Here is a 24,792-nt window from a genome sequence, read left to right as displayed (position 1 = left end):
GTGGCTTCCCCGGTGTGTCTTCGCTGCATCCATGGGGAGGGTACCCTGCTGCATACCAAATGGGATTGTTCTGCGCTGGTGAGGTTTTGGCGGGGTGTAATGACATGCCTATCAAAGGTTTGTGGTTGGGACTTCCCTCGCTCACCTAAGCTAGTTCTCCTACATGTCATGGACGAGGCCGGGGTCAACATTTACAAACGTCACCTTATGCTCCTGGGCTTTACCCTTGCCAAACGCGATATTGCTAGACCCTGTAGGGCGACAGCTGCGCATTCCATCTCAGTTTGGAAGGCAGGTCTGGATTTCTGCATATGTTTGGAGGCTCCCATCTTTGTAGCGAGGGGGTGCCTGAGTAAACACTACAAAATCTGGAAGCGCTGGGCAGACTATCGGGGACTGGAATTGAAGCCTGTTCCAGCACAGGGCTCGGACCGGCTTTAATCTTCTCCCTCCCTCTTACGGAGGGGGGGGTCTTTACTCTACTTACATGGGTGGTATAGCGCCTTATTAGAAATATACAGTGGTGAGTGTAGGACTGTTGCTACGACAGTATATTCTGATTTTGTTTGGTTGACAGTGCAATTGGCTGTGGGGTGTGGGGTATTGTATGATCCTTGTTTATTTTTTGTTTTGCTTTAAATGCAAGTTTTTTCAATATTTTCATATGTGAGAAAAGTGTAAAAGTCATGGTATTGTATATTGATGCTATGGAAGCCTCTGGGTTACAGAGCTACGCTCTATGTGCTTCTGACAAATTAAATATGTTTTAAAAATAAAATACTTTGCAGGAACAAAAAATTACGTTCTAAGGTGATGTCTAATATTTGTAATGAGTTGTTATCATGTGCTCTTAGCCTCACACCTATCACAGGCGGTGTGGTCTCTGGACAGGATTAGTGAAATTCTACTAAAGTTTTATTTAATTGGAATATTATCCTGCTATTGAACATGTTTTATTTTTTATTTTGCATCATTTTGATTTTTCAGTTTATTGGATATCCTGCCATTCAAGAATGTGGATTAAAAATACTTTGCTCTGTATCCGAGTGCTCTGGGGCAGGAACATTATTGTCTGACCAAGGTGCTATAGACTCTGTTCTCCATACTTTGCAGATGTATCCAGATAATTATGGTATGTTGTCAACCCATATTTTTATTGAATTTTGCATAGCCTATTCTTGATATCAGTACAGCTCATTGTCAACATAATTCAACAGATGAATTGTTTAGTTATGTTTTACCACAAAGCATTCATTACAGGAAATCAAAAATATTTAAATGAAAAAATCAGCCGTAGACACGGGCAGCAGGAGTTCACTGCCCACAGTGCTCCAGCCATTTGAGGAGGATATGGCCTGGCACTTGGTGCTGTATAAGCGTATTAACATCCCCATGGCACGGAACACACAGAAACAGGCAGTAGGACTTCACTGCCAACAGTACACCAGCTGTTTGAGAACAAGGGGCCCGACCTTTAGCACTATATAACCACACTGTCATCCCAGCCAAAGACAGGACCTGTCTGCGCCCGGAAATGGTTGGCCCGGGTCCTGTTTATTTGACCTACGCCCGTCCAAGCCAGAATGTGACCGGGACGGGCTTCATCTCTTAGATGCGCTCCTTGTGCACCCTTATAAATGGCTAAGTAGAAGACTGAATTTGCCATTAGAGACTTGAACAGCTCATGCCGCAATTCCTCTAATAACCATTACGGCAGAGGTCCATCATCCCATCATAGGGGGCTCAGGCGGCATTGAAGATTATCACTCCAACAGCAAGGAAAAGAGAAAAAATTAAGAACACACAAAAAAGATACTACAAGGTCAAATATTAGAATGTCTGGGATATTTAAGCAAGCTGATGAATCTGTATTGGATCAGTTTTACATTGGACGTGAAACTCTCATATGAACTCCTTTGATGTATGTAACCAGAGATAATGTATGTAAATGCTATCTACGTTTGTAGGAGACTGTTAAAACCAACAAGGTTTGAGCTAACCCATCAGCTTGTGCCACTGATACTAGGATAGACTATAACAGCCCTTGAACATAAACCGTTATTGGGTCTCCTAGGTTTTCATTTCTGTGGCAAATAAAGCTAACACAATGGAGAGCTCGAAAGGGGGAGTGTGTTCCCGAAAGTGATTGCCTAAATAAATGCACCTTTAGATACAGGCTACAGTACTTCTTCACCTACCATCTGTGAAATCCCATTCTCATTCCAGATTCTGACATGGAGCCAAAGGGATATTGTATGATGCCAGCGCTGGCTGGAGCCATACCTTCCATGCCGGAGCCTGAGCCCATGTTCTATGGGCTAGACTCAGGGTAGAATGGGAGGGGTCACTGGACCTTGCTGAATCCCAGCCTTATGGCTCATTGGACTGCCTTGAGTATCTGGCTGAAGCCAGCAGACTGAATACTCCCCCAGATGCTGGCATGCTATCTCCCCCTACCATGGCTATAGAGGAAGGAACATAATTCTCAATAGTGGTGCAGAGGGCGACTGAGGTACTGGACTTTTGCTTTCCCTCTGTGGCAGTCAAAGCTAATGTCTTTCCTGAAATGCTTCAGCTAAGAGCGTCCCCTTCCAAACCCCTTCTCCTATTTAGAAAGGCACTGATGTCCTGCTTGGGACCTGATCCAAGCCCAACTTATTGGTTCCTGTGAACCCCTGCCAGCCGCCATCGCCCTGCTCATGGGGACCCCAAATTCCAAGCGAAATACCCTGCCCCTGATAGCTTGGTGGTCCAAGCCTCCACGTCTCGTGTAAATCCTGGTGCATTCCCAACTGCCCTGCCGAATGGGGAATCCAAGATGTTGGACAGTTTAGGGAAGAAAATGTTTTCTTCCAACACCCTGTGGGATGCAGTTGCATAGGTGCTGCCAATGGCCCCGAAGGAAGCCCGGGCCGTGCTCTACCAGGGTGTTGCAGATGGAAGGGATGTTACAATTAACTGTGGACTAGGCACCTCCAACTCACTAGGCAGAGCAGTTTTGTTGCTGGTAGCCCTGCAATGCTACACCTGGTTAAGGACTACTGGCATTTCTGGGGATGTCCAGACATCACTCATGCACATACCCTTTTGATGGCTCCCGTCTCTCGAGAAACAAGGCGGATTAGGCGTTGGAGCGTTTTAAGAACAGCAGGGCTGTGGCCATGTACATTGGGCCTTTCTATGGCCCCTCGTCGCCCTCAATCTGCATTTTCCGGCTATGGTAGGGGCATACAGCTGTGTCCTTATCCTCCTAGCCATCGTGGCGCACATGCTTTCCAGCCTTTGCGTGCCCTTGGATGCGGTACCTACTGGCCCCTTGGGTCGGGTGGCCAGCTGTTTGGTCTGTTCATCTCAACCCATAGTAGCGGCAGCATCCACCTCTTCAAAGCCTGCTTGTTTACCATCATGGGCAGCCAGTGAGTGACAGGATTACCCATCACCTGCCCCACTGGCAGTCCATAACCTCGGACAGGTGGTTTTTGCAGATTGCTTGAAGAGGCTACACCCTCGCCTTGGAGACTCTCACCCCCCCCCCCCCCCTTACCCCCCTCCATGCCACCTACTTATGACATCACAGAAAGGTGTCAAGGGAGGTATATTTTAAATATTCCCAATAAACCTGAGACCGCTAATTCTGAGGTTTTTGAGCATTTATTCTGCTTAATTTTGATAATTCAAAAAGACATTCATAAATCAATTGCATGTCTTTTAAAAGGAAACACCACATTAGTAAATCACACAATTGCAACACCTTTGTATGCATGATTTAGAACCATTTCGTTTGTGAGACAATATATACAACACATATAAATGAACAAACTTTGTTTGTGACAAAAATATATACATTATACACAATGAGGAATTGTCCGCCTTGTATTTTCAGTGCAAATGCAGGACTTATGACAGGCAGACGGAGGACTACCTATCTCTTTTCTGTCAGGAACTGAGGGCGTTTTTGACCAAAGGAGGCAAAGAGAGAGTATCGATGCCAGATGTGGGTTGTGGTTGTTATTCCTGTCACATTCTGGTGCACAAGAAGGACAGAAGCCTTTGTCCTATCCTAGACCTGCACTCTCTAAACGTCTTCCAAGAAGAAGTTCAAAATGCTCACTATAGCTCAGGTCCCATCTGCCCTGGACCCAGGAGACTGGATGGTAGCGTTGGAGTTGAAGGATGCATATTTCTACATTTCATCCTGCCTGTCCACAGCGTTACCTGTGGTTTAAGTGGTCACAATCACTTTCACTTCACTTGGCTGCCTCTTTGGTTCCACCAGTGCCCCTCATGTGTTCACCAAGCTGATGGTGGTGGTTGCAGCTCATCTGCAAAGATCAGGGTTGCCAGTCTTCCCCTTCCTCCATGACTTGTAGTTGAAGGCAGGCTCATCCCAGGCTGTTGTCTCCCTCCTCCAGACTACAGCAGACCTCCTGCATTCTCCTGAATTCACTATCATCGTGCCAAAGTCTCACCTGACCCCCTTCTCAGATGCTTCCTTTCATCTAAGCTGTTCTGGACACACTGCAGTTACAGACCTATCCTTCTGAACATTCAGGCTAGTCAGCCTATGATAACGATGTTTCTGCCTCTATACTGGGTTATGATGGCAAGGACTCTGAGGCTGCTGGGCATCATGTCCTTCTGCTGTCTTCTGGTGACACATACCCATTGGCATATGCAAGCTCTGCAGTGGGACCTGAACTTCCAGTGGGCGCCGTATCGGGGAAATCTCTTTGACACGGTCGATATCTAGGAGGGAACTGTGAAAGATCTGAATTGGTGGTTAATAAACTGTGATTGGGTCAGCCCCTCTCCCTTCCCCAATGAGATCTCACAGCAGTGTGACAGATGCATCACTCCTGGGATTGGGTGGCCATTTTGGAGAGGTGGAGATCAGAGGGCTCTGGTCTCCTGCAGAATCCGGGCTCCACATCAACCTGTTGAAGCTCCGAGTGATCCAATTGGCATTGAAAGCCTTGTTGCCTTCTATCCAAGGAAGGCTAGTGCAAGTGTTCATTGTAAACACCACCACCATGTGGTACTGCAACAAACAGGGTGGGTGACCATTTGTCAAGAAGCACTGTTTCTCTGTACATGGCTAGAACATCCCCTGTCGACTCCTGGCTAGTTCTCTGAATGCCAGAGCGGACAAACTCAGCCAAAGATGCCTCGTAGATCACAAATGGTGTCTCCAGCCGGAGGTGGTGCAAGGTGTCTTCCAGTAGTGGAGATCTATTTGCCACTGATGAGAGCGTGCAATGTCAGCAGTTCTGTGTGCTGTAGTTTCCAAGGCGGTTCTAGCTCGGACACGCTTTTTGTCTTGAGTGGAGCTCAGGCCTCCTGTATGCCTTTCTGCCATACCACTCCTGCCCAGAGTTAAGAGGATCAGGAACACTGGGCCCAAGTCAGCCTTGTGGCTCTGTATTGCGCACAGAGAGCCTTTTAACCCAAGGTGTTTTGAGCATGGCCATCAGTCCTCCAATCAGGCTGCCCCTTTGGGAGGATCTTCTGTTGCAGCAGCAGAAGAGGTTTCTCCACGTTGTTGCTTGGAGACTGAGCAGCAAGAATTGACAGCTTGGACAGCTTTTGACCTTTCTCCCGAAGTCTGTAACATTATCTTGGCAGTCATGCGTCCTTCCATCAAGACGGTTTATGCCTGCCCTTAGGCAAAATTTATGGCATGGTATGCAGTGAAACAAGTTGACCCTCTTTCTGCTCCCCTTTCTCACATTTCCTGATTCTTTCCCTTGCCCAGCAGGGCTCTATTCTGGGCATTGCTAGGGGATATATTTTTGCAATTTCTGCTTTTCTTTGGTTGCCTGAGCAACCCTCCCTTTCCCAATCCCCTATTGTACATTGGGTTTTGAAAGTTTGGCACACGTTTCCTCCCTCCATTGTGCCTCAATGGGACCTTAATCTGGTCCTGACGTTCCTGATGTGCACTCCATTTGAGCTCATACATAACTTGCATAACTGTCCCCTCAGGCCCTTTACCATCAAGGTGGCCTCCCTGGTGACTATTATGTCTGCCAGGAGATCAGTGAGCTTCAGGCCTTGTCATCCAAACCTCCTTACTTGAACATCTACCCAGACAAATGGACGCTCTGTACGATGGCTTCCTTTTTTCTGTAAGTGGTCACCTTCTTGACCCAAAAATAGTGTTGTCATTCTACCTTGACCACACACAAGTTCTGGGTGGATGACCAACTCTTCGTGAGGTATGTCAGTGCAAAGAAAGGATGACCTGCACATTAGAGAACCATCTCCTGATGAATCGTTCTTTGTATCAAAATCTACTACACATTGGCTAAGGAGCAAATGACTGAAGGTTTGTGGGCTCATTCCACCAGACCTAACGCTGCAACAACTCTGTTAGCTTGCTGAGTTCCGGTCCTGGACATCTGCCAGGCAGCATCGTGGGCTTTCCTACACATTTTTACCAAACACTATTGTGTGGACAGTCCAGTCCCTGGGCGTGTGCACTTCGCCTGCTTGGTCCTGCAGGACTTCCTTGTGTGAAATTGGTCCACAGACCCACCTCCGGGGAGGTATTGCTTGGTATCTATTCTAAAGTAAGGAATCTGCAGCTAGAAGTCTCTATCAAATGAACATGTTACTTACCTTTTGTAACGCCTTATCTGGTAGACTCTAACCCGCCACCTTACTAACCGACCCATCTTCCCCACTCTGTGAACAGTCTTCTAGGGGCAGGGCTTTCCTCTTTCAGGGCCCTAGTTTTCCACACCAGTGGTCAGTGTACTTTGTGACTTCGCTTGGTATGGAAAGCTGTGGAAAGAACTGACTTCAGCGTGCAAGGTGGCACCTATATAGGCACCACAAATGTTACTTCCCACGTGGATGACGCCTCTGAATGACACAGGGTTACTGCTCACAAAAAATATCCAGATCCAGTGTGATACCTGGGGACAATTCGAAGATGAGGAAACTGTGGCTAGATAGTCTCCACCAGATACGTTGTTACCAATGGTATGTAACTTGTTCACAAATACTAAGACCTAGTTGTCAAATTCACTCAGTAGCTTAAGATGGAACATAGTGAGCATGGAGAACAAGAACGTGGATCTATATTGGCTTACATTTATATAGAAATGTAAGATAATTTGCCTTTAGGAATGCCTTCTTTCTAGTTAGTTCTAGCTCAATATTTGCTTCTGCTGTTCTTGTGGACTTTGAAAGAGCTAAAGTTGGACTGCTCATTTTTGTAACCCTCAGTTTGAATTGTAAAGTTGTTAAGATTGATACAGGTTTGAACAATCTGGCTGTCATTGTATTATCTTTTGCTAAATACTGTTGTTTGTTAATTATTCATTTTAATATTTCTAATTGTTTGCAGTGGAACTCTGAATATGTGCAACTGCCTGTGGTTCCTACTCAAAAGATATAGAGTACAGAACATTCACTCCTTTTGTGCTGATAGGCGCTTTTATTCTTCATTTGTGTACTAATGATTGCCCCACATACAATAGCTCCCTGAAGAGCTTTTTAACCATTGGATTACATTTTAAACATTCTGAGCATGGAGAAATGCTGAATTCTATCCTCCATGATTTCAGTGCATCGATTATCCCTAAGTTAAGGTAATATTAACCCCCTGTGTTGATATTTTGACATTCACAGGTAAAATATATTCTTTAGGTATTTGTTACATTTTTGTTACAACCTTACTTTCCCAGTTAGTAAGAGACTAGAAGGTGTAACAGCTATTTATTTTAACAGCAACTAGTGGTAAGACACTTGACGCCCCTATATCTAAGGAGGAGATTCGCATAAGTAAAACTAAAAGTAGGAATGGTAAATCCGCAGGTACTGATGCTCTACTTATTGAAGTGTATAATCTAATAATAGAGCAGCTGATACCATTCTTGGAAATCCTGTTTAATTCGATCTGTAGGCACGGTGGATAGGTTCCTAAGTCCTGGAAGGAGGCTACAGTAGTCCTCATTTTGAAACCTCCCAAAGATCACTCTGGGCCGAACTCTTATTGGCTAATCTCTCTATGTAATGTGGACTATAAGATCTTTTAGAGGGGAGATTGACTAAGTTTGCCCCCAGCTCACTCATTCAGACCAGAAAAGTTTTATCCCAAAGAGGTATATACAGGAGCTGCCCCAACAGTTAATTGGCACCATAGATCTCGCCATCGAATGATCTGCGCTCTTGGCCATAGTAGCTTTGGATGCTGCTAAGGCGCTCCATCGAGTATGCTGGGTCTTCCTTTGGGAGGTTATGAGCGCACTGGGATTTGGGCCCAAATTTCCTAATATGCTTATGGTGGTCTATGAAGGATCTATGAAGGAGCGTCAGCTAGGATTTTTTTTAATGGGACATTAACCCCCAGTTTTAGTATACTGAGAGGGACCCTCATTCGCCTCTTCTATTCGATATTTATATAGAACCTCTTGCTCAACAGCTGAGATTGGATGCTACTGTAACTGCCTTTAGTTCTCCACCCTACAGCTGTAAAGTCCTGCTTTATGCCGACAATATATTGGTTTATACGGTGACCCTCTTAAATCGATTCCAAGGGTGGAACATCTATTGGCAGAACTTGGCTTCCTCATTGGTTACTAAGTAAATACTGCTAAAACCGAGGTTAAGTGTTGGAATATCACAGATTGGGATAGGAAAGTGAGCCCCAATTTTAGATATCTGAGCATCACAATTGTGGCTGAAATAGATTAAATCCTGCAACTTAATTTGCAAAGGGTCACTAAAGAAATTGACCACCTATTAACTAGATGGAAAAACCTCCTGTTGATAATTTTTGGACGTGTAAACTTAATAAAAATGGACATCCTTCCAAAATTGGCCTATCTTTTTAATGCCACCCCCCTTGGGTTTTCTATATAAGGTATTGATAGAATTCAGGGGAAGGTTGTGAGTTTTATTTGGGCACATATAAAAACTTAGACACAGGCTCAATAAAGAGGGATTGGCCCTACCCGATGTTAACTGGTACTGTGTAGCTTTCCAGTTTAAAAACATTCAGATGCTTTTGGTAAACGTGGATGACTCTACTTGGGGAAAACCTTTGGGGGAGATGGTGAGGCAATGGAGCGGGGATGGGTTTCTTTATAAATCTGGTGCCCCCAGGTTTTTCAAGAAAGTCTGATTAAAAGTATTATGATCTGCTTAAAATGTATGGTATAATGTCAGGAGGAGGTGGGGCATTGGCTATTATTCAGACTTGGCTCCAGTCTGGGACTCTCCCGGAACCCCAGAATGCTTGAAAGATGGCTTAAGCTCTTTCCATTTAGGAGAGCGGGGGTTATAGCATGGTCAGACCTGCTTTCATCGGAGTGAGTGTATCCATGGGAAGTATTAAAAGCTAAGATTGGTAATGACCTGTCCAGATTTAAGTTTATTAAACTTTCCTCCTGGTTTGTGAAATCAAAAAAGGAAATTGGGGTTGACTGTGAGTTGCAGATTTCTCTCTTCAGGACATTCGATCTAAGAGTAAGGAGGCTGCAAGGTGATATGAGAGGCTTTTGGCAGTGGAGGAAAATATGCTAGCACCCCCTTACTAAGTATGGAGTGGAACCTTCCTTGAGGGAGATATTAAAACAGTGTGGAATAATTCCTTGAGGACTCTGAACTCAACAGTTAAATCAGCTAACCTGAAGAAGAATCACATTTTCACCATCAACCATCTCTATTGGACAACATATAAAATATCCAAGTTTGCCCCTCAACCTCTCCCTAAGTGTGTAAGTTGTGGCTGCTTAGGAACAAACGATGTCCATATCTTTGTCGAATTCCCGAGCTTGAGTGACTTTTGGGGTGGAATAGAACTTGCCTTAAAAGGTATCTTTGGTCGGGAGATTAAACTTAATGTAATGCTTGTCCTCCTCGGAGGTGATGAAAAAATAAGTAGGCCGCTGAGGTGGTCACTTAGAAGGTTGCTCTTCTACTTGATCCTAATTGCCAGAAGAGAAATCTGTATGAAATGGAGGTACCCTTTGTCCCAAGAGTGGAAGACTGGGTTAAGGTGGCTGTCCGGGTTTGTTGGTTGGATCAGGGTATGGTGAACAACCCTGCTCTGGGTATATGGGCTGATTTCTTAATCTGGTGCAGCTCCCTGGATTTTGATTACTCGTTCTAATGATAACACCGAGTGAATGGCAAAGGTTACGGTCCGGCACAGTAATAGGACTTGGGCGAATGCAGTGACCGGTGGGCGTATAGTTTGATGGTGCGGTTTATTGATTATTGCAGATCCTCTTTGGTTATATGAGGTAAAAAAAAAGAAAGGAAAAAGAAGGTACTATGGGATGATCATAGCGACCATAATCCACTCCTGTCTCACTTGTTTGGTGTACTAACCCTGCTATTCAATGTTTGAAGAGAGTGGCAATGATTTATGATCAAGGGCATAGACTAAGGTGGCTAAAGTGACTGCTAATGCGTTTTATACAAAATTAACCACAAATTGTTTTCTTATTTTTCTAATTTTTGCTTGGATCAACATTTAGCAGGTGATTTGATTCTTTGTTTGTTTGTCAGTTTGTGAAACTGTGAAGACAATTTTGATCATCCACACACCACACGGGAAAAATTAAACCAAATTAATTACTTTAGGTAGTTTGACCAGTCACGCTCTAAGACCCACCGTAAACTCACCAGAACCCTAAAAAAAGGTCCTAGCATCCACTCTTCTAATATACAAGCTGACGGTTAAAAAGAATAAACAAGTCTTGCAATAGGAGACCTGGGAACAATGAACACATGCAAACTGTCTCAGGAATAGGGCAATCTAATGGGAGATTGTCAGTAGTCCTCTTTTTTCGCAACCTGATGGTGAATTCCTTTGTGTTCCCATTTCATACTAGACAGATGGGTTATTCATCATAATAACTTTATTCAGAATCTTTTTATCGATTCATAAAAGTGCAGAAAATACAAAGAGAAAATATCATATATAGGATTAAAATCTTCTATCAATAAATCAAAAAAGTACAGTAAATAGAGAATACATCTTATATAAAATTAAAACTCATTGAATTGGTACTTAGAACTTCATTAGAAAAAATCATCTTGTTTCCCCAAATTAAATACATTATTATCAGCCTAAAAATCCTCTTTCAATCAGCTTCATAGACAAGGTTATCTAAAGATGCTAGTGATTTTCTTCTTTTTAGAGGCCGGCTTATATATCCAGCAACAGCTTGGCATGCTAATTTATTATTGAGGATATAAATAAAATGCATGGCATTCTTATAAAAGAAAAGTTTATCTGCCATAAAGATTGGCCGTAAAAATATTCTCCTTGTATTTCAATAAATCTTGCAGAACAGCATAAAATGCATCGTGGACTGGGTGGTTTTTCCATCACAAGGGCATCTGTGAACTATTTTCTGCCTTCTTTCATGCTATGGAAGGCAACCAGTCCATGGACAGTGCCCAAACATAACCTTGTCAAGTAAAATCTGTCCTGGGTATTTGAAACTTTAACTAGATATCCAAGTACAACAGACAGTGTTGTACTAGCCATATATCTTGATACGCTTAATTTTTTCTCTTCTCTGCTAGCTCTTTCCTGGCTTTGTTTCTCTTTTTAATTTCAGTTGCAAACTACTTGAGGATCTTATCACTGATAGGTCTTTATTGATTTCCTTCAGCAGCTTATCCATATAAGCTAGCCAAGGAATTTTTTTTTTAAAAAGCAGTCCTTAATCATGTAACTAGTGAACTTTGTTCCTTCCTGTGCCAAATGTTATGGAATGGAATTAGATTTGTAAAGCGCGTGGCTACCCGTAGGCGTCCCAGCGCTATTTGCCAAGAGCATAAAGCTCCTGCTTGTATTAGGTTGGCAACATACGGTGCATCCAATTCTTTGTGTAGGAGCTATACAGATGTAGACCTTGGTACAGCCACCATACGGCTTAGTCACTTCGAAGGGATTTACGATCCCACATTATGCATTTTAAAAAATGTACTCCTTTGGATGCAGCTATCCTTTCCCTTGACGCCATGCTTGCCTTTGACTCCATAGAATGGTCTTACCTTTTCGAGGTCTTAGTCCGTTTTGGCTTCGGTCCAAAATGTATTCAATGGGTCAGACTGCTTTATACTGATCTCTGGGGTCAAGTTTATGTCAACGTCCACACATCCAGACAATTTCCTCTACACAGGGGAACTAGGCAGGGACCCTAGAGCCTTTGGCCCATTGGGTCAGAACGGAGAACTCTATCCGAGGCCTCTGGTGGAATGACGATACAATAGACAAGATCTCACTATACGCAGAAGACATTCTCGTCTACGTCTCTTCCCCCAAATCCTCTATTAATTGTTTACTGCACGTCATCACCAATTTCGGCAAATACTCGGGCTTCTCCATCAATTGGTCCAAGTCAGTGATGTACGGGCTACATGGCCCACCCCCTCCTCTCCCGAGGGAATATTCGATAGATGTGGCCCAGGATGGATTCAAGTACCTCGGCATCTTTGTCACCCCAGACTCCAAAATCTTCTATGACTGTAACCGAAAGGGCCCGCTACAAAGACTCCATATTGACATATTGCATTGGAGATCACTGCCTCTGTCTCTCCCAGGCAGAGCAGCCCTCTTTAAAATGCTTGCACTTCTTCGCTTTTCATACGCCTTGCAAAACTGCCCTTTTCCCATTGTCGACTCCTATTTTAATACACTGGAGGGAGACCTCCGCCTCCTCCTATGGGACGGCGGCTCTCCCCGTAAAGCTCTTCTCTCGCTTACACAGGGGTGGTATGACGGTGGTATTGCCTTGCCAAATATTCGACTTTATTATTGGGCATCTCAATTGATAGCCACCAACTCTTGGTTATATGGTCCACCAACAAACCCTGCTTTCCACCTTGAACGATATCAGACGGGCCGTGAGGGCTACCTTAGTGCCATATATGGTAAGCCTTCCCGCACTCGCTATATAGGCCCAATGTCACAAACGCTAACAATCTGGCACCGAGCAAATAAACGCCTCGGCTGGGCTGACACTCTCACGTTATCCACTCCGCTCTAGGCCTCACATACACTAGGCTCCCTCTGCCATTGTCAGGGCTTAGACAAATGGGACATGATCAGCATTTCTACCCTGGGAGGCATGATTCATAAGGGCAAACTGCTGACATTCGCAAAGATCCAGAAGAAATATGATTTAGCCAACTGAGAGACCTTCCGTTACCTCCAAATCAAACATGCCATACTCACTAGTGTCCCTAATCTCTCTTCTCTTCCACAATCCTCGCCTCTCGAGGATAGACTATTATCAGAACCCCTTCAGGCCAAGGCGATATCCTGTACCTACCGAAAGCTATGCAATAATATGCCTAACACCTTCCAACTCCTGGGAGACAAATGGCAGGGCGACATTTGGGCCATGGAGGATGGGGATTGGCAGGCGGCACTAATGTCCCCACGTGAATCGGCTATCAATCACAGATTCAGGCTTATACAATTGAAGATATTACACAGAACATACATGTCTGCTCCCCTCCTAGCCAAAATTGGTAGGCGTGCAACTGTTCTCTGTCTCCGTAACTGTGGGCTTGTCGGCACTTTCTACCACACTATCTGGGGCTGCCCAAAGATCCAAGACCTGTGGGAGCGAGCGACCCGTAAGATGTCTGGTGCACTTGGAAAACCTGTACCTCTGTCTCCCAGAAGCGGACTCCTCAATGTGTGGGACCCCACAGATCTCACTGCGCTGGAACGGCAATGGGCGGCTCTAGGCTTTCTCTTATTAAAGCGTGAAATAGCAATGCAATGGGTCTCGCCAGATAAACCGCTCTTGATCAGATGGGTTGCTGCAATGGATTCTTGTATACAAGGTCAGGGTTTGTCCTAGAACTTGGGATAAGAAATGGGGCCACTGGAATGTCTTTAGAGGCGAACTTTGTAGTTCCCCTACAACTGAAATGGCGATGACCAGAACTGGTCCTCCCCGAACTCACACTTGCAATGCACCGTTGTAATGTATGCCTTCTATGTCAATTTTTGTAGGTAATGTCTGCCAATTGATCACTTACTCTGCTTTGTTTAATAAAATATATATTTTTTAAATGTACTCCTTTGTGTCCTCAGATGTTCTCAAGGTGGGCTTCTCACTGGATGAATTTATGGAATGACATTATTGCAACTCCAGAAAATAAAGCCCAGAGCCCCGTTTGGGTACTCTCTGATATGTACAAATCGGATGTTACACTTTGGGCTCCACTTCTCAAACTGACCATTAATTCTGCGGTTATGCATGGCATCCCTAACTCCTGGTCACAGTCGATAATTGTGTCAATGTACAGAGTCCTTTAATTTAAAACGAGAATTATGACAATGGTGCATTCTTGCAGATATGTCTCTTGTGGGAAGAGGTCCTATTCCAGCATTACTTTGTAGCAATGACACAGTCTTTCTTTCTAGAGCAACGCTATGACAGCAACTACTTCATGATTCTTTTGTGATATTTATGGACTCCCTGGACCTTAGTACCAATTATAAAAAGTTGTTTGTAGTGTTGGTGGGCCCCAGATCATTGAAATCCTGAGTGCACGGAGTAAAGGATAGTATTATTAGTAAGGTTGATTAATTTTCATATCTATGGGTGTTGTTTGACTTTTCTGAAAGTTGGTCCCACTTTTAGTAAAAAGGAGACATATTTTTTCTGGAATAATTTCCTAAGTGTTGGATTTTGCATCCAGGCTTGGTCAGAAGCTAAGTTAAAGAACTAGTAGGTTCAATGTATTCCCGTAGCTCCTTGTGGGCGTGATATTTTGGGGATATGTAAATAATTTACCTCTGAAAACTGTGGAAATCACTTCTTGGGGCGATTGCCATTTCTTCAACAAAGGTCTGTTTCACTTATAGCCCACGAGGAACTAGGTCAAGGCTATTTGACAGATGTGTTACACTTGCGACCCTTGTTGCTCTAGATATCAGTATGGATAAAGTGGAAACTGAGTTAAATCGATTATTATTTAAAGACTGTTTAAGCCTAGACTAGGTTTCCAGAATTCCATGGCTAAAATATTTTGAGCCTCTTTTAAAGTGTTAGGTGGCCCTGAAATATTTCATTGCCCAAAACAAATTGTAAAAGCATACCTGGCATGGACCAAACAAACTTTCTTCTCTTGACAACAAGCCAATAGAGAATCTATAGAAATCACCAACCCCTTATAAGATCCCATGTAATACGGAAAACTACCCCTCTTATATAACCATCTTTAACTTTCCTAACAACAACTAACCACCAATTTCTGCTAACTCTCTATTGGTTGAATTTGATTCACCATTCACTTGTGGTTCCTAGGTACTGGTCCAGGCATCAAATTTAGTACTTTGTAGATGTGCATCAGTTTCCAAACAAGCCACCAAGCATTTTATTATGGCCATCGTCCATGGTACTAACAACTGCAGAATAATTGTATAATCCTCCTACTTTTATGGAAAAGCGTTGCCGAGGTAAAATCTGCTTTAATGTATACACAGTTATCATCCAATCAACCTGCTGGTTTTTATTTGTATACTTTTTAGTAGGAGCTCTTAAAATAAGGATTTTTTCTGATTTCAAATGATCTATTGTTTTTATTTTTGTTGTCCTTTATGGTTTTCATTTTAAAAACCAATTCAAGATTTATTTAAGGTGATGATGAGTTAAAAAAATGAATTGAACTTTGCAGGATAACACAGTCTCATCAAAAGGTGATATGATGTATTATATAATAAACATAATAAGTGATTGGATACTCCGTGACCAGAGGTGCTTATCCTATTTTCTCGAATCATCACTAATGCCCTTTGCCTTTGGGGACGCTTCAGAGACAATCACCATCCCATCCCACATATTCACCTTCAATGGAACGTTTATCTGTCATCAGACCACTGAAAATGCTTTAACGGACCCTAAAGGCTTGGTAATGAAGGAAGGGATGTTTTATTTATTTATTGAGGATCCCCTTTAAGATCTGAGCTGGTAAAAGGGAGTTATTGGGGAAAGTAACATAAATACTTTTACTTTGTAGGAAGCATGTTTATTCGTTCAGTGGAATAGGGAGCATTTACATTCACTGGTAAAGAAATAGGTTACTTTGAGATTCACAACCACCCATAAGTCTGCTCATTTATGCTCTTGTTTCCATACAAAAATGTAAAGGTAATTTGGGCTCAGTCTTTTTTGTATAAATTATAGGCATGCCTGAGCCACTAGGTAGCAGTTGCCCATTTTAGGTTCTGAATCACCAGTTGCTTAGTGGTTGGTCAGCTTACATACATTAGGCCAGCTGGGTGCCTTCTGATTTGATAAGAATCCATAGCAAACCAGCATTAAACTTGATCAGCCCTAGACCTTTAATCAGGGAGGCAGTACGCATGTACACATGGTGGGCCCTCAGACATAGCACTTGAAGGAGAGTAAGGTTACAGTACATGTCAACTGACCTCGCTGCACCACAGCAAACTTTTCCACAGATTGTCTGTGGTGAGCAGAGAGATTAGTCAGGAGGGATTCTACCCAGCTTTCCTCTACCACATGCAGTTGGCCATCTGAGCTGTCTAGCTAGACCATTCTAGAATGGCAACTAAAAGCCATGCCTTTTTATTGACTGATAAGGCCCTGGCAAAAGGTTACACATTTTGGCTATCTACATGTGCAAATTGTGAAAATGTATTCTGGCAATTATTGTTGTGGACATGCAAAAACTGTCAATATGTACTGACAAACTGAAAATGATGATTATCAAAACACTAATTTAATACAGTAGTGTAGAGTACATGTACTGTTTGAACTACACTGCAACCAGTTACGAGCATACGATTCTTAGTGAGAGCCATTAGAAGCTATCAAAACTGATATTTTTAACAGAAGTCTTGTGAACACAATTCCGTGTGTGAGGTTGTGGGGTCCTGCTGTTTTATCATTTCAACAATATCTGAAGTCATGTGAAGACCCTTAACAGCTCTATTCAGTGACAAATATGATACTTTATGACAATGAATGTGTTTTGTCTTTTTCTGGAAGTTTTCCACCTTTAGGTTCAGTCCTCATGGTTGTTTTCCAGAGGGTGTTTATGTATGGCCCAGTTTTCATCATAGCTAAAACTAGATCTAACCACAGTAAGACTTTTAATCCATGTGAAATGGGTTCTGAAAAAAAAGGACTTTTAGTTGACCAACAACTTGAGTACAATTACGTCCTTCTTGGTTGTGGTGCTCATAAGGATTGCGAAGTAAGGCCAACATTTTCTTCCAATTATCCTAATGGCAGAAGAAAGATTAGCATTTGCTGTCAGAGATCGAGACAGTGCTCAGGATTGTCCTTTGCCCACTTAAAAAAACAGCTGTCAAGGAAAGGGTTTTACTCATTGATGATTAAATAACTTCTGTCGTCAAAGGATTCCTCGTTCATTGAAGGCTTCAGTGACCAAGAGTCATGGTCTAATCAAGCCATCAACATTGATGAAACTTGTTTTGACAGCCCCATCTACAACAAATGTGCTATCTTCAGCTATTCCATTCCTGAATGTCAAAACAGGGCAACACTAGGCTTAGAGTCTCTTCCGTACTCACGTGTGGTTATGCAATGCCATATCAACAGTTCCTTTTACCAGGAGATTAGGTACCGACCTTCAAATGTGCAAACTGTCCTACCATCTGACTCTATACATTCAATAAAGAAAAAGAAAAGAAGCAGAGCAGTGTTTATACACAAGCTGCACAAACATGGATCCTCTGTCTAAAAAGAAATACCTGGTGCTTTTAGAACAAAGGAGATCATTTCTGCCAGAAATATTTTGAGTACTATCTGACTGCTTTTGGACAATTGAATGCTAACAGATTTCAGTGGAAATAATGCAGAATTACAGATTGCAGACCAAATACAATTTATACTTAACTACAGCTTGATATAGTGTCCTTCGGTTCATATATTGGCATTTCAGATTGTTCCATAGACCCACTACAATAGTGATTCAGTTGGTATTTTAGATATTAGAAGAAATCAGACTACGCGTTCATTTAGATGCATGAGATTTATTGCCTTAGCTACATGCCTCGATTCTATGAACGACCCCCTTCACCCCAACAGAGCAAGAAAACCACAAGCATCTGTCTTCCTCACTATGTCAATGAAGGGGGCCACAGAGAGGATGCCCCAAAGCCAATACAATCATGGTTTATATTCCAATTACTTTTTGTGAAGCCAGCATTGAGAAGTTGGAAACTCATCCTGCATTTAAGGCTCTGAATAAAACATTTAAATTGAGAAGCTACTTTTCCGTATTGTTACTTTGCAGAATGTCCTTCTCCTGCTAGTGTAATGGAGTTCCTATATTCCCAATAGGCTCTGTGCATTGGAATAATATATCCTATAGATATGACATAGGACTTAGGTCAGTAGGTCTTTATCGAATATACTATACTTAATTGTGAGTACCAGCTAGATCAGAGGTCACTAGAAACTTTCTCGAATTCACAAGAAGGGATTAGTTTCTGACAACCGCATAAACATGACAACTTTATTTGCCTAGGACTGGAATAACTATCTTCAGAGTCATAGAAACAATAGATAAGTATTTCACTCAGTCAATCGTGCATGCTTCGTTTCTACTGAGTTTGCAGAGAAAAAGTGAGACAGGCGTTTTCAATAAAAGGTTTATTGAATAGTCTTCTTTCTCATGCGAGGTGAACTGCTACAATCGTTAGACAGAATGCAAAGTATAATGCGTACAGCGAGAATAGTATTATAAAAAAATACTGTAATAGCATTGTATATGGTTTCTAAGCCATATAAAAATACATACTTAAATAACACAGGCTAAAATACTCAACTGGTGCTTCTAAAATACGTCTACCCCAATTTACCTAACCTAGGTCTAGTACGAGGGAAGAAGTAAGTATGGTCTTTAGCATAGGTTTGGTTTTTGCCAAGAATCTACCAAAGGTTTCTCTAGGTTCTAATCCGCTCCATACTCTAGAATGAAGGAGGTCTGGTATCTCTGTCTCGGGACTTGATTTCCCAACACCCCCGCAAGGGTAGTCAGAAACACTGGAGCTGGATTTCTCAGCAGAGGAAGGCAGCTTCCTGATCAGTGCCTCAGCTGGAGAGTCGGCTTCCTTCGGCACTTGCTGTAGCGAGCTGCGTCGGGCAAGTAGGTATTTGAACTGCTCCGAACCACGGTGCTTTGCCATAGCAAGTGAAGGTATATTTATACCTTGAAGGTGTTTAGGAATGCCATGTTTGACGTAAAGTTGGGCATATGAACCTCATGAATGAACCCCTAAGGAATAGATGTTCATTGTAAAACTAACTGAGTTCTTGGAAAAATCAATATTCAAGCAAGGGGAAGTCCCTAAGCTGGTTTTCCAAGAAATCGTTGTGACGTTTGGTGAACGGATGGAAGTAGCCATGCCTGTATTTGGGTTGCATGGACTATGCCTAAATAAGGGCTTGATTTCTATGCCTATATAAGGGCAGCGTGAATTGTACCTATATAAATTCATGAATCTGGAAAATCTATTCGGAATCTAAAACGCCATACAACACCCACTCCACTTTCTTATGTACCACTTCTACTAAATACTAAGTTCTAAACATGAATAAACTTATCTAAATGCTATCTATACACCAAGTGTTTAAAACCCACCCAAAATACATAAAAATGCAATGGTACTGGTTGTACACAAAAGCGCATTGGTGCTGTACGCATTTAGAAATGTATAATTCTAAGCATATAGTCTAAATGAATCATGAAAATATACATTTATGAAATGGCTCGTTAATACCGAAGAAAAAAAGCCGAAACCATTGCATGTCAGAATACATAAAACTATTTGTTATGTGGACAAGGTCGAATATTGTCTCTGGAAGTTTTTCAAATAGTTCTAGTTCTATATGAATAATTCTACTTTAAGCAGATTACTTTGTGCCAGAAAATGAAAAATACAAATTTGGAAAAATTCATAATGATAGAAAAAAGAGTTCCAAAGTTAGAAGTTTGTTTTGAAAAAATGAAGGTCAAATTCAGTCTCACAGAACACTGTGTGCCAAATCAAAAGTCTGTATTATTGTTTAGAAAAAATATAAAATCTTCTAAGTCTGTAAAAAAGTAGTCTACCATTGTAGGTGAAAGTTGGATTACCTCGTTAAGAAGATCAACCGCACATAGATGTGAAGCATCGCCGTCCGCATTGGTCGCATTAGCAATGTTCATAGTGGATTATACCTGTGTGCCTGTTTCCTCTCGTACCTCACAGTCAGCATTTTGCGTCTGTGAGATCTCAAATGCCGTCATCAGAATTGGTAGCCGCTGGGGACAATACAGTGCATGGGCCGTTACTGGTTCAAGCAAAGTATCAACATCCGTTGGCATGACTGATGGGATTGTCAGACTTGTGTCTAGCACGCATTCTTCTCCGCATAGCAGGTAGCGTCGAACAGATAAGACGCAATCATGCCAAATGGTCTGGATGATAGAAACCATGTGGTATTCAATTCTCTGAATTTTGGACGATGCGCTCACGACACTTCATAGCCAGTAGAGTTGTCTCCATGGTGAACTAGGTGTTGCTTGTGGATTGACTCGCCATATCGCAGCAGTAGGAGCAAAAATAGTATCCCTGCAGGGAGTCCCAAAATGAGAGGCAATCCGCCAAACACAGAGTGCACGAAGTTTTGAAATATTCCTAGGACTGCTTCAAAAGGTGCTAACAGTCCAGAAAATACTGTCTTAAATACATGTACAATACCACTCGTATCAGACATGTTTAACATACGACTTAGCATTTCTGAGAAATGTACAGGGCAATTTGTAGTTAAGAGGGCATGTATCTCTGCAGAAGTCCTATAGGTTTCTTTGGCCGAGGTCAGTGGCACAGTTTTCCATAAAAGAATGGCTTTCATTCTGCTTAAAGTATCAATTCGTATAGAAGAGATGTTCAGTGAAGGCCATAACGGCGACTCCCAGTCTGTCTTGGTTTTTGAAAACAATACTTGCATACAGCAAGTGACCCTGGCTAACACAGTTACTAGATAATGTAAACCTGGCGACATGCCACAGCAGCTGTGATCATTCAACATGAGGTAACTTCCATTAGAAAGCTGTCCAAAAATTGGATCAATCCCCGCAGCTGGTGAACCTTGCAGGTGGCAGGATACGTTGGCAGAGGAACCATCGCAGGCCCTGTGTAAATTAATACCCTGACAAAGGAGAGAACCGCTTAGTGCGTTTTCACCGTTTTTCCCACTAAGAAACACTTCTCTTCCCCCACTCCAACATCTGTGTGTGTAAAGTAATTCACAGGATGTCTTGATGTATTCTTTACCCAACCCTTCATATGTGCCTGCTGGTATATGTTTTTGGCAATACTGAAAATGGAAAATTGTAATGGGCAGAGTGATTGTTCAGTGTATAATCCATTCTGTAGCTGGTTTTTCAGCGACAGTAAATGACAATCTTTCCAGTTTTTCAATGCTCGGCACCATATAGTCTGTTCCCCTCTGTGCCAGTGTGATCTGTTTATCAGTGAGATTGAATTCTGAAAACCATGACATAGTATTGATTAAACGCAAAAGCACATAGCCTTAACGAAGGTTTGCAATGTCCAACCTAATAGCATGATAGAACGTAATGAGTGACCATGTTACAACATGACCAAGTCCTGTTCCATGACGTCTTTGGCAGAGGATACTATGCTGTCCAAAGAATATATCCTGGACGACAGTGTTGTTAACCCATTGTCAACCACAGAGAGAGTTTTCTCTAAATTAATACGATCAATTTCTCGTATTCTTTCTGCAGTCTCTGCTTGTGTAATCTTCCATGCTTCATTATAGGCAGCATAGATACCAGCATATATAAAACGTTTATGACAGTGTTCGTGGTACTAGCAAGAATTCCCTAAGACCAGCGCCATCTTTAAGTAAAGATAAGTGTTGTTTTACATCCTTGAGTGTAGATCTATGTAACCATTCAAGGCATAGTTTCCCTACACTATATGTTGTTACTATTCTTGAATGCTGTCTCTGAACATAGCTTGGATCTGGCCTAGTGAATGTAAACCCCTGTGTTTTATTCAGGAATCTATCTTGACAGTTGTTTGTGTCTGTGGGCCAGATTAACAATGTTTTCCGATCTGTTCTGTTGTGATGCAAAATAGTATGTACGTCGACCTCCCCCTCTGAAGTGTTATCACTAACAGGTGTAGGTATAGACGGATTGTTTAGGTCTTTTATCTTGACTAAGACAAGATGTCTGTTGGACAGTGTCATTCAAAAACATAATTTGCTCTGGGATGATGCAGGCTCTTCATAAAGCTTCTATCCCCTGCACTTGCCAATCATTTGTGCCCCAGACAGTTTTTGTCTCAATTTTGTCTTTCCAAAAGTCGAAACCTAGTGAAACCAGCTGAGCATAAAAGGCTGCAGACTAAATTGCTTGGTATTTGTCAACTTACTTTTCATTCTTGTCTTATTAACATTTTTAAAGTAAAATGATGCTGGATTGGAAATATTAAAACCTGAAAAGTATGGAAATTTTCCCAAAAATGTTTTTGAGGTACCCTTTGGTGGCGTAGGACAATGTTCCCATTGGTTATACATCAATACATTTCTAGGGTTATTAGATTTATGCAAGAAATGATGACCATAGTGATTATAACAATACATTTGTTCATAATCTGATGAACCTTCTAAGCATTCATGATTTGTAAATACAGCAGACATTTCTAAGTCTGACATCATATTATTAACAGTCTCGAAGTCCCAATCATCAGAAAAGGTACTAGATGAAACAAAGTCATTCAACTAAATCTTGAAGTGGTGTGGAATCTTCAACAGCTCCGCAGGGTCAAAAATGTCATAATCAGTTCTGTCCCAAGCTATACCCCCTGGTATAGAAACGGCTGTGATGTTCACTGATGACAAGTCTCTTTGTTCACGATGAGATGATTTGTGTGGCTTGAGTAGTACGTTGATGTTCTTAGTTGCTGTGTCCTTTTTAACATATCTTACCAGAGTCAACCAAAGTAGAAGAAATGCACACCCAACACAATCCAAAATTCAATCCATGTTGAAACCAGATAAGTCTTTTCCAGGTGATGAAAAAGGTCTGTTGCTTGTTCTTTGAAAGTTCTTTTTACTGGCGTTGTTTCAGGTTTGCTGGAATCCTCGGAAAACGTATCAAAGTTAATGAAATAGCCAGAGGCAGTTCTGTCAATTGTTGGGATTGCATCTGGATTAGTTGAAATCACTGAAACCATTCAATCACGCGATACATTTGGATAGGAGCCAGAGCTGGGCGTCTGCTACTTTGGTTGAGTCCACTTGGCCTACTGCTTATGATCGGCCACATGATGTGGTTTGACCAGGTCGATGGACACAAACCTGTTCTCCTTTTTACCAGCAAAAGGCAGCAGTAAAACTGTTCTTGATCCATGGATTGCTAGGACAGGTAATTATTGTCTGTAAGAAGGCCCAAATTCCTTCTTGTCCGCAATCTTTTCTCTGACTAGATCCCCAAGCTTAGCAATCCAGACAGGCCTTGCTGGGACGGACGGTTTCTCTTCAGTGGTGGTTGGCTTCAGGAACACGTTACTTTGTTTCGTTCTTATTTCATTTAAGTCCTGTAAAATAGCCAAACGGTCTTTGATATCAAAGGGTTTTTGGTCTACCACTGAAGTCTGACAATCGAGGTCCGATAATAACATTCTGGTCCCCAAAAGAACTTCACATGGAGTGATACCCCCTAGAGAACTTCTTGGCAGATTGGTAAGACTGACTACGTTGGACACTTACAAGAGGTTTGACCCACCCGTCACCCGAGCCTAATACCCTGGATGTTATAGATTGCTTTATGTCCCTGTTTTTTCTCTCCACAACTGAATTTCCCTCAGGATGGAATGGACTAGAGTACCGCAATGCAACGCCAAATTTGGCCATGGCCTCCTTGTAAGCTAGAGAGCTAAACGCAGGACCCTGGTCAGAATGTAGCGTGCAGACTTCGTATGTGCCGATAAAGACTCGCAAATCTTTTATAACAGTTCGAGCATCAGCCGAGCGCTGAGGCAACATCCAAATAAATCTTGAACACGAATCCCTCTGTAAGGGACTGCAGTGGTCCAGGTAAACGCAAGATTTCACATTCCAAAACATAGTTTCTGGTCTGTTTCCTCATGCGCGGCCACCAGTATCTCTGTTTTAATAATGATACTGTGGCGGAAACACCTGCATGTGCAGAGGCAAGCTCTTCATGTGCCTCTAATTTTAGTACAAATCTATGTTCCATGTTTGGAATTACTCTATCCCTAACTCCAGGGATTCGAGCAAACAGAACACTGTTCGCATCAGTTATATATAAGTATTTGAGTGGAAAGCCTTTCGGTAATGTTTTACCACGGTCTTTGCTTGAAGCATTGACAATTTGCATTATTTCGCTGGCTATTTACGTTTTTGAATGAGTGATTGCAGCTACGGAAGCCGTTTGCACAGCTGCCATCTCGGCTTCCTCAGCCAATGAATTCCGTGCAACGTGAACGCCATCATGTTGATGACTCAGCGGATGTACCGCGTGAGTGTTTTGTAGTCCTTGCCGTAACTGAACTACTTGTTCCCAAAGCATGTTATGCTTGATTGTGCCACCTTTTGCATCTTTGTAACCAATTAGAATCCAGTTTTGAAAGTATTCATTGTAAGATTGAACACAATAATACGAATCTCAAACTATGAGTGTGGGGAATTCGCGGTCCGTATTCTCAAGCACCATCTTGAATGCTTGTAGTTCAGCTTGCTGAGCTGTTCAATCTCCTAGAGATTG

At 42.3% G+C, this 24,792-nt stretch overlaps 1 protein-coding gene across 1 annotated transcript in view; it reads left to right on the top strand.

The window, feature by feature from the left end:
- The window catches only part of LRRK2 (leucine rich repeat kinase 2), a 2,096,839-nt gene that overhangs the window by 511,833 nt on the left and 1,560,214 nt on the right, over nt 1-24,792 (top strand). Inside the window, exon 15 of the mRNA XM_086967213.1 lies at nt 988-1,132. Coding sequence (XP_086823339.1) covers nt 988-1,132 — 145 coding nt within the window. The remainder of the gene's footprint in view (nt 1-987; nt 1,133-24,792) is intronic.

This window comes from Lissotriton vulgaris, chromosome 1_1 (genome assembly GCF_964263255.1).
Source record: "Lissotriton vulgaris chromosome 1_1, aLisVul1.2, whole genome shotgun sequence".
NCBI lineage: Eukaryota > Metazoa > Chordata > Amphibia > Caudata > Salamandridae > Lissotriton > Lissotriton vulgaris.
This window is presented reverse-complemented; position numbering and strand designations above follow the sequence as displayed.